The sequence below is a fragment of the Macaca thibetana genome, chromosome X, assembly GCF_024542745.1.
Source record: "Macaca thibetana thibetana isolate TM-01 chromosome X, ASM2454274v1, whole genome shotgun sequence".
NCBI lineage: Eukaryota > Metazoa > Chordata > Mammalia > Primates > Cercopithecidae > Macaca > Macaca thibetana.
The window spans coordinates 148,316,797-148,332,910 of NC_065598.1; the positions used below are offsets into that span (position 1 = coordinate 148,316,797).

A 16,114-nucleotide genomic window follows, 5' to 3' on the forward strand; every position below is an offset into this window, starting at 1 on the left:
CAGCCCAAAGAAAACGCCCTGCTATCGTAAAGGCAATGTAGGGATGGAGATGTCTGTTTTCATGGGCATGAAATCCTGGTGATGTGGACCCCATGAGGAGCCCCCAGGAGCTACTGTGTTTCCACCCCCAACCTTCCCGGGCAGGCGGCCCATGGAAAGGTGACTGCCTCCTCTCCGTAGGACTCTCCTCTCAAAGCCGTGCAGATGTTATGGGTGAACTTGATCATGGACACGTTTGCCTCTCTGGCCCTGGCGACGGAGCCACCCACGGAGTCGCTGCTGCTGCGGAAGCCGTACGGCCGTGACAAGCCCCTCATCTCCCGCACCATGATGAAGAACATTCTGGGCCATGCCGTGTACCAGCTCGCCATCATCTTCACCCTACTGTTTGTCGGTAGGCTGGCCAGGGGCACACGGGAGGCCTTCGGGACACTGTCGCCACCACCTCGGGCTCAGATTCTGTCTGGTGTGTCTCCACTTGTGTCTCCGGGCCCAGTACGGGGTGAGACGCTGCAGTTCTTGACTGGACGGCACACAGGGGAAGGAGCAGATGGGCCAGGCTAGCAACCCTGCAGCCAGGCCTGCTGGTAGCCTATAGCTCTTTCTCAGCCTCTCCTCCCAGGCCCCTGAGCAGCTGAGAAACAGTTCATGTCTTAACATCCTGCCGACGGCTGTGTAGAGTAGGCAGCCTCTACCCAGCCTCAGAGTGGCCACGGTAACCCTAGGAACAGAACAGCCCACATTTACCCTGTGAAGATTGCTCCTGCGGAGTGACTGGGGTGTCGCGCTGGAAGCTGTGAGGGAGGGGGGGCTTGCAAGCGAGAGGAAGAGAAGGAGGGCATCTGAGGATAGCCAGCATTAAGAACATCCCTTCTTAACCTCTTCCTTCCTGCCCTCAGGCTCAGGGTCTGGCCCCTGGCCCAGTGGGGTCTCAGGACTCTGGTTGGTTGAGCCTGGGGTAGGTGTGGCTGCCTTGGGCCTTGGCTGTGAGCTGGAAGTGGCCGTCCCCTGAGACAAGGGACCTATCTCGGGAGCTACACATGGCAGTCTCGATCCTGAGTCATGCACTGAGGTGACTGCCTGAGTGGGGAATGTTGCTTTCCAGGGGAGCTCTTCTTTGACATCGACAGCGGGAGGAACGCGCCCTTGCACTCGCCACCCTCAGAGCACTACACCATCATCTTCAACACCTTCGTCATGATGCAGCTCTTCAACGAGATCAATGCCCGCAAGATCCATGGCGAGAGGAACGTGTTCGACGGCATCTTCAGCAACCCCATCTTCTGCACCATCGTTTTGGGCACTTTCGGGATTCAGGTAGGAGGGGCGGCTCTACTCTTGGCATCTGCCACTTGCAAAAGGTGGAGGTGGTGGGCTTCAAGGCCTCATGTCCATCCCTAGTACTGGCCTCCCCACCTCCACTCCCAGAAGGAGCCCCACCCCACCTGGCTTTCTTGTAGCCCCCTGTCCTCTCTGCATGTCGGAGCGGGCCTTCATCTTCCAAACATTGCTGGCCTTGCCCTGGGTTAGCGCGCTGGCTTCCAGAAGGGTTTCGTGAGCCTTCATCAGAACTAAGTTTTCTCACAGATGCTGAAAGGAGTCCTCCCTGGCTCCCTCTAGGTCTGCCGTTCCCATTTCTAGCACTTAATTCCTTGGCATGAGGCTGCCATAGCTCCAGAAGTTTCTTTTGGAGATGCCCTCTGTGCCCAATGTTGACACACTAACCTCTGCTTAACACAGTGCTGTGGACAGGCTGGTCAGCCCCACTGTCTAGGAGGGGCTAAGTGTTCTAAAATATAGTGTATTTGTAGAAGAAATGAGCTATAGTAAGTCCAACAGGTCAGGAGACAGTTGCTATTGAAAGACAGTTTATGACTCACAGATCCCAAGAGGAGAGCACATGCCACACCATAGGAGCCCACATGGGACAGTACCAAGCAGGAGGCAGGGTGTGAGAGCTGTGGACAAGAGCCTTTGCTGTGGTTCCCTCGGGGAGGAGCGGGTGAGGCAGGGCTGGTAGGCTCAGGACTGGCTAGGTTGCATCATTGAAGCAGTTCTAGGGCATAGGGGTGCTCCCTGGCTGTCTGGTACCTGGTCTTGGGTAATGAGCACAAGGGGATAGTGGCCCGGACTGTGACAGTCCAACAGAGGACAGGGTCAGTTTACATTTGGAAAGCTCGCCTCTGGGAATTGAATGCCTCCTGAGGAGGCAGGAGGCCAAGGCAAGGTGACCCCAGCAGGTTCTAGGGTCCTCCAGAATGAGGCGTATCCAGTGTGCTCACAGTGTGGGTGTCACAGCCTGTCTTGCTGAAAATAGGAGCATGGTCAGTGGAGCTGGGCCCGATTCCGAGGCTGGAGTCAGTAGGTGCCTGGCACCCAGGGGCGGTGGAGGCCATGTGCTGCTCTGTCATGGCACCCCCGGCCTTGTGGTTCTCTCGCAGGGAGCAGCCTATGCACCTGGGCGAACCGACCAGGGTGGCTGGGCCTTCAAGGGGCTGGAGAACAAGGGTGGCTCAGGAGCCGCAGCTGGACCTGCCTCTCTCCCACTTGCCCTTTGCAGATTGTCATTGTCCAGTTCGGCGGGAAGCCCTTCAGCTGCTCCCCACTATCCACGGAACAGTGGCTCTGGTGCCTGTTTGTTGGTGTTGGGGAGCTGGTCTGGGGACAGGTGAGTGACAGCCCTGCCCCTCATTCCAGACTGCCCTGCAGACAGCTTCTGTGATGGGCCCACTTGCCCTAACCCTGCTTCAGAGTCTTGGGGTCCACACCCCAGGAAGCACACTGCGGGCTCAGGCCTGTGACACATCAGGACCCAGGGACAGGCCACAAGGGAAGGTGTCAGCAAAATAATGCAAAGGAACATGGCTGGGATATGACAGGGCCCAGGAAAACTGCCCACAGCTCCCCTTTCTATGATAAGAGCCAAAAATTGCCCCTTCAAAATGGGTAGGTAGTTTGGGAAATCCCCACATATTTTAAATCAATCAAACGGCACCCTCATCAATAATCCATGGGGTGAAAGGAAAGTCTCCAGAGAAATTAGGAAATATTTTGACCTGATGGAAAGGACAGAGAGCCCCACATCGAGTTCTGTGGGCTGCAGCTGAAGCTGCACACCGGGAAGTGTCTAGGACCCCACAATTAGATCAGGAAGAAACAGCCTGGGTATTCGGGATCCGCTGATCTCTGTCTTCATCCGCTCCGACTGCCATAGCAAAATATCATAGACTGGGAGGCTTAGACAACAGACACTTACTTTCTCAGAGTCCCGGAGGCTGGACATCCGAGGCCAAGGAGCCAGCGGGGCCAGTTCCTTGGTGAGGGCTCCTTCCTGGCTTGCAGACAGCCGCCTCCCCACTCTGTGCTCACATGGTAGACAGAGGGAGCAAGGTCTCTAGTGTCTCCTCTCCTAGGAGCATTAATCCAGTAGGATCAGGGCCCCACCTTGGTGACCTCATTTAACCTTGATCACTTCCTTACTCCAAATCCAGCCACGCTGGGCACTAGGACTTCAACACATGAACTGGAGAGCATAGTTCAGTCCATAGCATTCTGGCTTTGTTTCTTTTTTTTTCTTCTTTTTTTTTTTTTTTTTTTTTTTTTGAGATAGGGTCTTGTTCTGTTGCCCAGGGTGGAGTGCAGTGGTATGATCACAGCGCACTGTAGCTTTGAACTCCCAGGCTCAAGTGATCCTCCTACCTCAGCCTCCCAAGCAGCTGGGACCACAGGCACATGTCACCACACCAGGTTAATTTTTGTATTTTTTGTAAAGATGTGTTTTGCCATGTTGGCCAGGCTGGTCTTGAACTCCTGACCTCAAGTGATCTGCCCCAGCATTAGTGTCCTCGGGGACAGCCCACCCAGTTCCTCTGTTTCATGTTCAGAATTCTCAGAATTCTCCTTTCCCTCTGCTACTGCACCTCACCTCCCAATCACGCTTGAACCTGGTTGCTCCATGGAGTCCCTTCACTTCCCAAAACCTGGACTCTAACCACAGCCCAGAGGGGTGCCAGGCCCTCTTCTTGCTCTTCAAGCTCCCAGGCCACTGGTCTTCTGGTCCCCCCGCCAGGAACGTGGTGCCAGCCTGTAGCTTGGCCTCTCAGGGCTACTGGGTTGCCCTTTTCATTTTTAACCTTGTTCAGTTACAAAGATAAAACATGTTCAAGTGAAAAACGAATAGAAGGGAATCTCTGTGAACCAGTCCTCAAGTCCCCTCCTGGCCACATTCGACAAAGACACTGGCATAGACACACAAGACAGACGAGACATCTTGTTCTAGAACTCCAGATGCCCATCATCCCCTTCTGTGGCTTCCCCTGCGTCCTTCTATACTGTTCCCCCAACTTCCCAGTGGCCTGCAATACGCAAAGCCATGCCCTCTCTTCACTCCTGCCAGGCTCCTTATCCGGTCACCCTTTCCAGCTGTCACCCTCCTTGTCACGTCCCACCCTCCCTAGCCCCCAATGCACAGGTCTTCTCTAGGCTGGTCTTCCCCCAGGAGATGCCCTCTCCAGGAGAGACTAGGCCAGAGCTCCAGCTGTCCTCTCCCAGGGGAGCTGCGCAAACAGCACCTGTGTCTCCCAGCAACGGTGTGGAGCGACATGCAGGGAGTATTGTCAACCAGGGCAGCTCACCCGGGCCCCAGTGTCCAGAGCTTTTCTTGGGGTGGTTCGCAGAGCCATGCCGTGGTCACATGGCTGACCTCCGTCTCCAGCCCTCTGGAGGTCCAGCTGTTAGTGTAGACTATGGGGCACGGTCCCGAGCCCCCAGCCCCGGTGAGCCATGCTGCTGTCAGGCAGGATGTTCCAGGGGCTTAGCGATCCCTCCCAGGAGCCCTTGCTGCACAGTGCTCCACTCGGGCCACTCCCCGGGCCCTTTGGCTATATGGAACTCCATGGAGGAGGGGCAGGCCCAGAGCTCCACATACTCCTGATAATGCATCTCAGCCCCCCGAGGGAACACTCCACCGGTTCTCCAGGGGCTGCCAGTTCCCGGGGGGCTGCTCTAGCTTTACCCCCTTTGCTTAGTCACACACACAAAAAAATGACATCCTTTGGAGGAAGGAGGCCGGCGTCTCCCTCTGGAGGGGGACTTTATGCCAGGCAGATGTTGCTCAGCCCGGCTCTCACGGCCACTTCCGTGTGGCTCTCCCAGGTCATTGCCACCATCCCCACCAGTCAGCTCAAGTGCCTGAAGGAAGCTGGGCATGGGCCCGGGAAGGACGAGATGACCGACGAGGAGCTGGCCGAAGGCGAGGAAGAGATCGACCACGCCGAGCGGGAGCTCCGCAGGGGCCAGATCCTCTGGTTCCGGGGCCTGAACCGGATTCAGACGCAGGTAAGCCCCGCCTCGCTGTCGCCCTGGCACTTCCACCCCAAGAGGGTAGAGGCAAGCTGGCCATCAGCAGCCGAGAGCTGGCCGTCTGCACCCAACACCCACAGGGAAACCCTCTGGTCTTGCTGCCAAGGTCACAAAAATAGCTGCCAGTGTCCCCTTTGCCATTCCGGGGTGTGTCCGCTGATGGCTGTGGCACTGAGGTTGCCTCTCCCTGACACCTCCTTCAGAGCCCAGGCATCCCCCATAGCTAAAGGTGTGTGTGGGTGACTAATGGCTCTCTCAGAGGCACAGGCCAGCACTGTCTTCATCACTGCTGGGGCTCCCTTTACTTGGCGGGAACGGCCCCAGTTCATAGGCAAGTGACATTCTCGGGAAGACAGGCCCATTTCAAACAGCCACCAGTGAGCTCAAGGTTCACTGGATGACACCGTAAATGCGATGGGGAGACTTCATTTGGGAAGTGGACTCTGGCCACCGAGTTGGTCCTTTCTGCTCATCCAAATCACCAAGGGTTAGGGCTGGCCAAGACCAAGGGCGTCAGCTGTGTTCCTCTCTGAAGTCAGATAGCCACCACTGCCACCAGTATCAGGCGCTTGCCAGAGCTACCCTGCTCCCTTGTTCCCATCTCCTCCCGGCCAACATTTTTGCCAGAATGCTCCAGACTCGCTGTGTCTCCACACCCCTCCCTGGAACTCTCTTGTGATCCCACTACAGCCTGGCCTCTGCCCACCACTCCCCAGAAACGGCGCTCGCCTAGGTCTACAAGGCTCCCTTCCGGCTCCTGGGGTCGGGCTATCCCTGCATCGTTCCTGCCTGCTGTGGGCACTGCCTGGAGACTTGCTGTCCTCACCCGCCTGGCACCCCCACCTCCTGCTCAGCCCTCGCCCCACCCTGCTGTGGCCCTTGAGTGCTGAAAATCCTGGCCCGGGAGGAAGAAAGAGCCCATGGGGACCCCACCTGCTTCCTGGCCCCTCTCCCACTGCAGCCCCTGCAGCCTCTCCTTCATGGCCTGCCCCTCCCCCAGCAGCCTCCAGAGGGCCACCCAGCATGCTTCACACTCCACCTCCTTCTGCAAGGCCTGGGCCACCGTCTCTCAGGTCACAGCCATCACTCCCTGCCCCTCCAGGCCCTGTCCAGGATCCCCAGTTGCAATGCCCCTGACATGGAGCGACTGATTCTCCTCCCTGAGGTCCTGCCAGAGTAAGGACACCACTGCACACTTGGCTGCGGAGCCAGGGCCTGCCTAAGCCACCAGCCCCAGCTCAAGCTGAAATAGGCGGGGACTGAGGCCACACCCCTTCCCAGGGTCTGTCACACATCACCAAGGGCTTGTCCCAAGGAATCATCCATGCAATTTGCACAAAGCTGTTCTCGGTGCCCTGGGTCCTGTATTCCCTCCCAGTGATCTCAAGGGCCTAGTCTCAAGGGACCCAGCCTCAGGGCAGCCCCACTCCCCGGGCCTCAGCCTCCTTTGCTTGCCTTGGCTCAGTTCAGCCCCTCCAACGCCGCCCTCTGCAGTGGGACTGGTGGAGCCTCTCTCCATTGTCCTAAGGATGAAGTCCACGCTCCTGACCATGACCTTTAAGCCTCTGCCTCTTGGTGTCACCCCAACCTTCCTGCACCCTTGCACCCCCGGCTGCCTTTCCAATCATGCCCTCTGCCCGCCTGTGCCACTGCACCTCCCCAACTCCCGCTGCATCCCCTGAGGCCCTCATGCTTACGAAGCCCTCTCCGACTCCTCTCACTCACACGGGCTCCTTGCAAAACTTTCCAGAGCTACAGAGTCCCCAGAGACCACGATCATGCAAGGTTAGGTCAAGGGGCACCAAAGAACTCCACATTTAAAGAGCCCCCAAGGAGTCCAAGGGGCCTCTCCAACTGAGAACTGGGAGATGAGGCTGGCATCCTAGGCACCCAACACAGCGTAGCCTGGGAAGGGTGTCTTAGGTCTGGACTCCGAACACTGTTACCTATGGCCTGGCCTGGTCAGAACACAGAGAGCCCCGGTGAGGAAGGGGAGCAGGCTTTGTCGCCAGATGGCCTGTGTCTCCCCTCCCGTGTGCAGGGGCTAATGCCTCAAGCACAATGCCTGGACAGGCCAGGGGTGCAGCACAGATAGTCTCTTCTCAATCCCTGCAATATATTTCTGTGCTAAATCTTAAACACATCAAATGTTAGAAGCAGCACTCACATCTGCCCCAGTGCCCTGCTAGAGGCCCAACTGTGCCTTCTACGAGACCATGCCTATGAGCCCCCCAGCTGCCCCCAGATGGGCTGTTGTGCTACAGAGCCCAGAGCCCAGAGCTGCCCAAGCCTGGGGTTGGGGGTGAGGACAGCAGGACCTTGCCCTTCGGCGGCCCACTTCACTCCTGCCGCTGCAGCCAAAGGCAACGTTAGCTTTTCCAGCAGCTGAGACAACAGCCCTGCCCTGACCTGAAGCATCAGTGGTGTCAGTGGTACACTGACCACCTGTGTGTCTCCCGTCCTCTGTACGTGGGGGCCACTGCAGCCTGGCTAGTAGAAGCGGGTCCCATCGGTTAGAGTCTTAGAGTTCCAGGCTGTTTCAATTGTCAGTGCTCACAGACACACGGGCTGGTGAGTCCCCTGCTTTACCTATGAGGAAACAGGGCGCACTCCTTCCCCTCGGCACAGCCGATCTGACTCTTTCGTGGGTTCCTGACCCCCATGGTTTTTCGTTTTGACTTTGTCACATCCAACTCACCATGTTTCTCAGGAATGCTGAACCAGTCGGTTCTTTTAGCCAGCTATGTAAGAGCATCTGCTCTCTTTGATTCGAAATACCTGCTTGAAAAATGGAGGTAAAGCTTGGGAGAAGCCCGTCAGGTTGTGCGTATGCCCCAAGCCAAGAAAAACATTTCCTAGGCAGCTGGCCCCAGGTTTCTGTGTTTTGGGAACCACAAAAATCGCTCCCCAGATTTTGGAGGCCGGCACATGCTTTTCTGTTGCTAAGTGAAGGGATTTTGTAACCTGCTCGCACCATGGTTCCATACTAACATATCAACGCACCGGATGGACAGGGTGTCATTCCAGAATAAAAGAGTCCTTCAAACCCAGAGCATGTAGCTTTTTGAAGCGCTCATGACTCGGTCTGTCTTTTTTGCATCCCATAATAACCCAAAAAGAAGCTTCATTAGCGACTGGGCCTTGCTCCTGGCTCAGCTCTTGGGCTTCCAGGTATGGGGTGGTGGCGACTGTGGTATTGTCACTGATGGGGCTCTCCCACTGGGACACCGTCTGTAGCCAGGCCAGACCAATGCAAATCCGAGGCAGGAAAGGCATCTTTCCTACCCCTCATCACTTTTGCCGCAGCAAGAGTCCTCTCCTGAATCTAGACAGGAGATCCCCCTGCAAGCCACCACGACGCCATCACATCAACCATCCTCCTTCCGTGCGCTGATATACTCAATATGCGTTCCTCACGGTCGCAGCCAGTGCCACGAGGTACCCCTTGTGACAAGCGAGTGAGTGGGATGTGCTGGGCAGAAGGGGACTAGGCAGGCTGAGAAGGAGGAGTCCTTTCCACAGCGTGTCAAGGGTTGAACTGGCGTACATCCTCATTTTGGCTGGTGCAGGGGGAGTCTGAACACTCAAGCTGCCTTCTTCCATGAAGCCCTGGCCCGTGTCAAGACACCCAGGTGAACCTGGTGGCCACCACATAGCACTGCAGGGCTCGGGCTGGAGCAGGTAGCTTTGGGCTCCAGATACGCACACTGGCTTTGCTCTTCACATCATCTCCAGCAAGATGGACATGAGTCCCCATGCCAGCCAACGGCAGGTCAGGAAATCCAAAGACACTGGGTCAAGGCCCTCCTGCAGGCCTCAGTTTCCCCAGCCTCGCTTCCCCTTCAACTTGTAGGAAGCTGTAAGAGTGGGGACAAAGCGAAGCCATGGCTGCCAGTCGGTGGGAGAATCCCCTCCTTCGCTAGGTCTATTCTTCTGCTGAGGTTTCGAGGGGGCGCCCCCCGCCCAGTCACTCGGATGAGCCACAGAAGCTGGCGGAGATGGGCAGGCAGACACAGCATGGGGCACAAGTCCTCCGGGTTTAGAGGAAGCAGGGCGGATTCTAATAGGAGCCTGTCATGTCCCTCAGGTGTGTTGGGGAGGGAAAAAAAAGGTTGAGAACTATGAAGTACTTCCTGACAAGTGGCTTGCAAGGGGCATTTCTGACATGTTTGCAGTGTGCCCTGACTTGTGACCCCCTTCCCTTCCCAATCTCATGACCACTAACCATCTGCTCAGCAAACCCTCTCTTGGTGGGTGGCACAGAGGCTGGCATCAGTCAGGGCCCTGTCCAAACATTGCCAGCTCCCAGTGAGCAGGGTGACCTGGTGAGGCTTTGCTGTCACCCTATGTGCCCAGTGGTGGCCCCTATCCTTGCCCAGCCCTCCCCTCCGCGATAGCCTGGACAACAGTGCAAGCCAAACTTTATCTCATTTTCTCTCCCACAGATGGAGGTAGTGAGTACCTTCAAGAGAAGCGGTTCAGTTCAGGGTGCTGTGCGCCGGCGGTCTTCGGTCCTCAGCCAGCTTCATGACGTAACCAATCTTTCTACCCCTACTCACGCAATTCTCTCTGCTGCCAATCCCACCAGTGCTGCTGGGAGTGAGTCTTGACTTCCCTTTTCTCTCATAAATGGCATCTCTGGGGAAGAATAAGCCTCCCCAGCTCGGCCTTCTCTCTTTTCCAGTCTTGCATTCCGCTCACCGTGGCTTTTCTGTTCTTTACTGCCCTGTCCAGTCCTTCCCGCCCAGACGGTGTCTCTCGAAAGCCATATTCTTTTATGAAACGTATTCAACCCATGGCACTTCCGGACCTCCCGTTCTTTGCTTTGTTTGGTTTTTGGGTTTATGTTTAGTGCTCCTTGTGCCATTGGTTCTCTTTTCTTGAACTTGTCTGCCTTTGCCGATGGTTCTTCATGAACTTGGGCCACTTCTGGGGGTGTCTGGTGTCAGGCTGGGGCCTTGCTCAGTGTTTAGTGGTGCAACGTCAGGGCAGCGCGCGGGCTCAGGGCCGCCTTTCCGGGGCTGGAGGGGTGGTGGGTGCCTTTCCCACACTGTTTGCCGCAGAAGAATCCAGCCAGCGTACCCAGGAACTGGAGCGGCGCTTCCAGCATCCTCCTTAAAGTGGTTTCCTAAGGATGCTGCTGTCGCCTGTCCCCAGGTGGGCTCAGTGCTGGCCAGTCACTACTGCACAGGTGGCGCCTGCCCTGTAGGCCTTGCCCCAAGCCACTGGGTGTTAGAGGTGTCCCCAGAACTGGCGCTCAGAGGCCGGGTATGTGGCCAGGTGTTCCTGAAGCGCCTTCACTCTTTCCAAACGAGCCTCAGGATCAGGCCTTAACCTGATCCTTAACCCACACTCTCTCCCCTCCTTCCTCTGAGAAGCTGAGAGAAACCACTTTTCTTCAAGATGTTGCCACAAAAAGTTCCTACCATGTTGGTCACAGTTTAAAGAGAACTCAGGGGCTATCCTAAGGAGGTAGAAACTTCCATAATTGCTCACATCTTTTTACAAAGACAAAGGGAAAGCCACTCTATTGCTGACCCCACCACCCCGATGGGAGAGAATGAAGGGAACCCAGTGGCTCCAGCCAGGCAGCCTGCTTTCTCCAACAAACTCAAGAGAGTTTATACACCAAATAGTAAACCTTCACGCGTGGGCCCAGAGCCCTTGTCAGGATGGTTCTGTGCTACCTCTTTCCTTTCCTTCTAGCAAGCCCCCGAAGCGCTCCCCTCTGCCAACATGAACACGCCACTCCCCTGCAGATGGGAGTCCTTAACCATGCCTTTTTCCATCACAGACTCTTCCAGCTTGATTTCTTTTCTTTTCCTGTCTTTTTTTTTTTTTTTAGGAACTGGTGAGAGGTCCCTGGTGGGGGTCACCCCTCCTCTTGAATAAGCTGTCGTTTTGGGCCACTCTGTCCTTTAAGGAAGGGAGGAGGGCCATCCTGTCCCCCTTGGGAACAGAGCACGTGTGCTCACACACACACACACACACACACACACTCACACACTTCTTCTCCAAACCACAGGCCACGCACACCTCCAGCTTGCTCCACGCTCATCATGGTGCCACCTACCCTGGTCACAAATATTGGCCAACACTGTGGCGGTTGGGCTGAAAAGCAGCCGGCGCCTCCAGTGCCCTAGACGTGGGCCCAGAGGGGCCTCGCCGTCACTCCACCCAGAGAGGCCGACAGGAGGCTCTGCCAAGTCAGTTAAGGCCAAAAATGGTTCGTGGCCTCCCAGCACCTTCCTTCCTGGGAGCTGAGGGGCAACAAGGGGCATGGCTGTGCCTCAGCCTCCCTCCCCCTTGACTTCCTCCGTATGTCTCTTTGCCATCTCTCTCTGTGCTTCCTGTCTGTCTGTCCATCTGCCCATTTGTTGAGTTAAGGGGAAGGCAGCCACCACGGCCCCGCTCCATGCGTTCCTCAAGCCTTCTCCACAGCTCTGGCCTCATCCCACCCCAGGACCAGCTCCTTGTCCCTCTCCAGGTCCAGCCCAGCCTCAGTGGGGCCTGCTGTCTCTTCTCCCTCTGGATTCCTCCTACTTCCTCCCTGGGGCGGCCTCTTGCTCCTCTCTTCCTTGGCTCCTAGCACTTCTTTCCTGCCTTCATTCCGTGGCCATCTGTCCCCCTCCTCCCCACCTCCGGAGCCTGGCAGTGCCGGGTAAGTAGAGTGGGAGAGACGCCACCCCTCCTGCTGTTCACGAGCTATTCCATGGGGGCCCTAAGTGGCGGATAGCCAGAAGGAGAGCAGCTGTCCCTTGCACACTATGTGCTCCAGCAGAAGGTGGGTGGCAGGGCCCTCTGAAGAGGCCCATCCCAGCTGAACATCAGCATCCCAGAAAGGACTCTGCCGTGGAGGAAGATGCTGGCTGGGGACCTGGCAACACCAAGGACGTGCCCACTTCTGGAAGCCACCCGCCAGAACCACCTCCTGCCATCATCACAGTGCAGCACATTGGTTTAGAACTCAAAACCCAACCCCCACTCCACGCTTCAAGGACCCCAAGCAATCACCAAGCCCAGCACCCTCATCCTAGAGATCAGGGCAAGGAGGTTGTCCCCAAGGGCCAGGACCTGCCCTGGGTCCCATAAGCAGCCAGGCCTGGCAGAGCGGGGACTAGCACCAGTGCCCACCCTCTACTTGGAACTTTCTGGTGGATGAGAGATGCTCCGAAAGCTGCGACGGAGCTCCCCTAGACAAGAGGGCTGCCCCAACTAGGCCTGCAGGGGCGTCAAGTCACATGGTTTCCTAAGGCAAACCCACAGTTTCCCATCCTCTTTGCCTGCTCCAAGCCAGGCTGCCTTTCAGCCCACCAGGAGTCTGGGGCTTTTCTGGGCAATGGAGCTGCCTTCGTCCCAAGCCTTTACCAATGAGGACCTCAGGCCCTCCAGGGAGAAGGGCCAGGGGTTGGTACCATGACATCCCCTCACCCTGTGCCCCTGGGGCCAATGCAGGAAGTAGCAAGGGGGTGACTAGGAGGGGTCTAGAGATTTGGGATCGCTGGGGCTCAGTGCTCACACACTTGAGCCCTCCCCACCCTGTCTAACCTCCCATGCCTTTGCTGCTTCTGGACTCAGGAGTCCCAACACAGGCCCCGTCCCTCCTCTGCATGCATTGTCAGACTGTACCAGCCACAACTTCTGATCCCCAGCTCCAGGCAGCCTCCACTGCCCCTCCCCTGCCCAGTCTGGTGACTACCCCACACCATGCCTCAACTACACACCCACACACCGAGGCCACAGTATCACTATCTCTATTGGGTATCCATATTCTGGAGAGCTGGCCAGGGATAGCTGGTTCAGTTACTCAGGTCTACCAAGGGTAGCAGGCCCAGGGGGCTACGTGTCTGCCCCTAGGAGGGACAGGAGGGTGCACGATCATTTGGAAAGTCCCCCCGAAGCCACTCGAGAGGACTTTTATGTCTGTTTTCCACTGGGACACACAGACACACCCCAGCCACGCATCCAAAGTCTATCCTTCCGGCAGCGCCAACACCAGGCCTGTGTGAGATGTTTACTATTGGAGTCGTTCCTGAGATGCCACCTGACCTGGCCCAGCAAAGGGCAGGGGTTGGGCAGCAGGCCATGAGTCTGGTCCCCTGTGGCCACCGGGGGTCCCTCAGGGCCATTTAGTTCTGGTTAATCATTAGCTGGAAACAGATCACAGCAGTTGCTTGGTTTTATTGGCTTTGGCAACATGAAAACCGTTTGGCCAAAGGGGCCGAACCGGGCCACATGAGTCCCAGGCTTTCCCTGGACGCTCCTTTCCAGGGCCCAGGGCGACATGCTCACCACACTCACAGCCCCATGGTGGAAGGAGTCTTGTTTTCTGGAGTTTGCATTTTCAGAAAGGTCATGTGCTTTGGGCCAAGCCTCCCTACCTGGTTTCTGGGAACGGTGTATTGGCATTTTTTTCTCAGATCTTTGACAGTCTGCACCCTGCCTCCATGCTGGAAGCAGTAGCAGCCCTCCCCCAAGAGCCCTGCCCTGCCCTAGGCTTTCCTGGAACCCTGGGCCCTACCACAGGGGAATGCCCTTCCAGGCAATTCCTAAAGTGGACACCAGAACGCAGCCTAGGGCAGCCCAGAACCCCTGGTCCAAGGCCCTCCCCATCAGGCACTCCGAGTGTGGACTCCTAAGCTGGGAGCCAGGGCCAGAGACCTCCCAAGTCTAATTGGAGGTCCCGCACCTGGATTCAGCCAGTACGGAGGCAAGGGCTCAGCTGGGCCCTCCTCCTGGGTCCTCTTTAGTCTGAGCACCCAACAGGCCTGGGACTCGCCGCGCCCAGGTCAGTTGAGCAGCTCAGTGCTGATGTCAGGAGCACAGGCCTCGGCTCACACGGTCCTGGGCATGAGTGTGTACACAAGGTGGGAGGCAATTTTCATGAAACTTGCCAGCTGAAAGCAGTTCTGGCTTGCCAACACACACAGAACCATGTCTGTCATTTCCGTTCTTTGGTTCGATTCCTTGGGGAAAGAGCCAGCTGTGGAGTTTGCATTTTCATTTTTCCTAATTCAAGCATGTCACATCCCCATGGGGGAGAAAGGGGCCTTCCCCTTGTCCTTCCCCCACACAGGGAAGTGAGACCGAAGTCATCTTCTCCTCAGTGTTCAGGCTATCTGAGCTTGGCTTCTCATTGCCTGAGTTGACTGATGGTTCATATTGCCACAGGCTCTTGAGGACACCTTTGTCGCTTTGAAAGCAGGGTTGTTTTGGGCCTGGAAACCCTAAAGTTCTTGGCGAGAAGTTCCCCATGGGTCTCCCTGGCTGCTGTGTTCAGAATCTGCTCTAAATTCAAAGCTCAGATGCCTGGGGAGCTGACAGGTTCCTGCCTCCAATGGAAGGTTCTGGACCGGTGGTTGGTGCTGAGCAGTGGATAGGCAGGGAGGAAATCGACCAGAAGCATCGGAGCTCTGTGAACCGTAGTGACTGAGACTGAGCAGAGAGCACGGAGCCCCCCGGGCCAGCTGATGCCCAGCACAGAGGCAGCAGGATAGGGCTTGTTTCTGCTTGAGGAATTAGAAGGAAGAGTGAGAAGGTATCAGGCACAGCTTCTGTCATTTCCGTTGTCACTGCGGGTCAGGAGCCTTTGCTTTGATTGTTCTCTTTTCCTTTCCTTTTTCTACTCTTCTTGGTCCTTCGCTTGTCTCCCTGCTTCTGCGGCCCTTCTCCACCCTCATCCTCCTCCCCAGCCCTGCACTGCAAACTCCAGCACTTGAAGGCTAAGCAGGGGCATGTCTCCCCATGTCCCCATGCACATGGCGGGCACCTCCACTCCAGCTGGCTGGCAGTGGCATCGCAAATGGCACTCCATACCTGCACCCCTTCTGCTTTGGCTCAGTGTGGCCAGGGATGGGCCTTGTCAGTCTGCAGAGTCACCGGCCCTGTGTAAGGCTCAGAACTGCTCATCCACGCAGGTCAGGAGCCCAGGCCAAGCCCACAGCACCCAGCGTGTCTCCTCTGGGCAGCTGGTAACAAACTGCCAGGGACAGCCTCTCTAAGGATGCGTACTTGAGCTAAGTTCAGAGGAAAGAGAAAGGCCAGCCAGGCAGCAGAAAGGGCAGGGGTCATGGCTCCGGGGAGCCCCTGCGTGGGGCGTTCAGAAACAGCTCCAGCCAGCTGGGCATTGCAAAGTGGGCAAAGAGCCATGGTGATGGCCGAAGCCAGCACAGGAGACTGATGCCAGGCCGTGTGGGCCCCAGACATTCAGCCTCGTCCACTGAGCCCCTGCTGGGTGCAGTGAGCCAGACAGACAGACCCCTGCCCCAGGGAGATACCTTCCAGTGAAAGGCGGATGGAGGGGGCACTTGAAGGAAGGAGCAGAAGTGGGCACCGTGCTGCTGGGGGAGACAAGAGTGAGGGGAGCCTTCCCGGTGTGGGGTGTGGCCGGAGCAAAGGCCCCCAGGTGGGATGTGCTGGAGGCTGAGGGGTAAAAGAGGGCAGAGTGAGAGAGACCGGGGCAGGCTCTGAGGGCCACAGCCAGTGGAGGGCTTGCAGCCGGGGAGACCAAGACACGCTCTGGTTTTTGGGCTGCCATGCTAAGGGCATGGAGGGGTGGGGACGAAGGGCAGGGTCTGGATGGCGTTTGAAGGGAGCCACGGGGCTGGGGCCAGGGGGTTGGGCCTGCTAAGTTTGAGACCCAGCTTAGACGCTTAAGTCTGGAGCCGGAGCCGGAGCCGAGAGGCTGTTAGCCGGCAGATGGAATGGAAGGCCGAGGACCAGAAGAGAGTACCTAGACCCAGAGGAAAGGCCC

At 57.0% G+C, this 16,114-nt stretch overlaps 2 protein-coding genes across 4 annotated transcripts in view; one reads left to right on the forward strand and one right to left on the reverse strand.

The window, feature by feature from the left end:
* The window catches only part of HAUS7 (HAUS augmin like complex subunit 7), a 143,080-nt gene that overhangs the window by 109,249 nt on the left and 17,717 nt on the right, over positions 1-16,114 (reverse strand). The gene's annotated exons all lie outside the window — the stretch shown is intronic.
* Positions 1-16,114, forward strand: part of ATP2B3 (ATPase plasma membrane Ca2+ transporting 3) — a 63,705-nt gene that overhangs the window by 42,741 nt on the left and 4,850 nt on the right. The window contains exons 17-21 of one of the 3 annotated variants that reach the window (XM_050775302.1): positions 181-394; positions 1,106-1,317; positions 2,561-2,668; positions 5,155-5,337; positions 9,807-9,960. In XM_050775302.1, the coding sequence (XP_050631259.1) occupies positions 181-394; positions 1,106-1,317; positions 2,561-2,668; positions 5,155-5,337; positions 9,807-9,960 (871 nt within the window). The remainder of the gene's footprint in view (positions 1-180; positions 395-1,105; positions 1,318-2,560; positions 2,669-5,154; positions 5,338-9,806; positions 9,961-16,114) is intronic. The other 2 variants (XM_050775300.1, XM_050775301.1) reach the window with 2 other exon arrangements.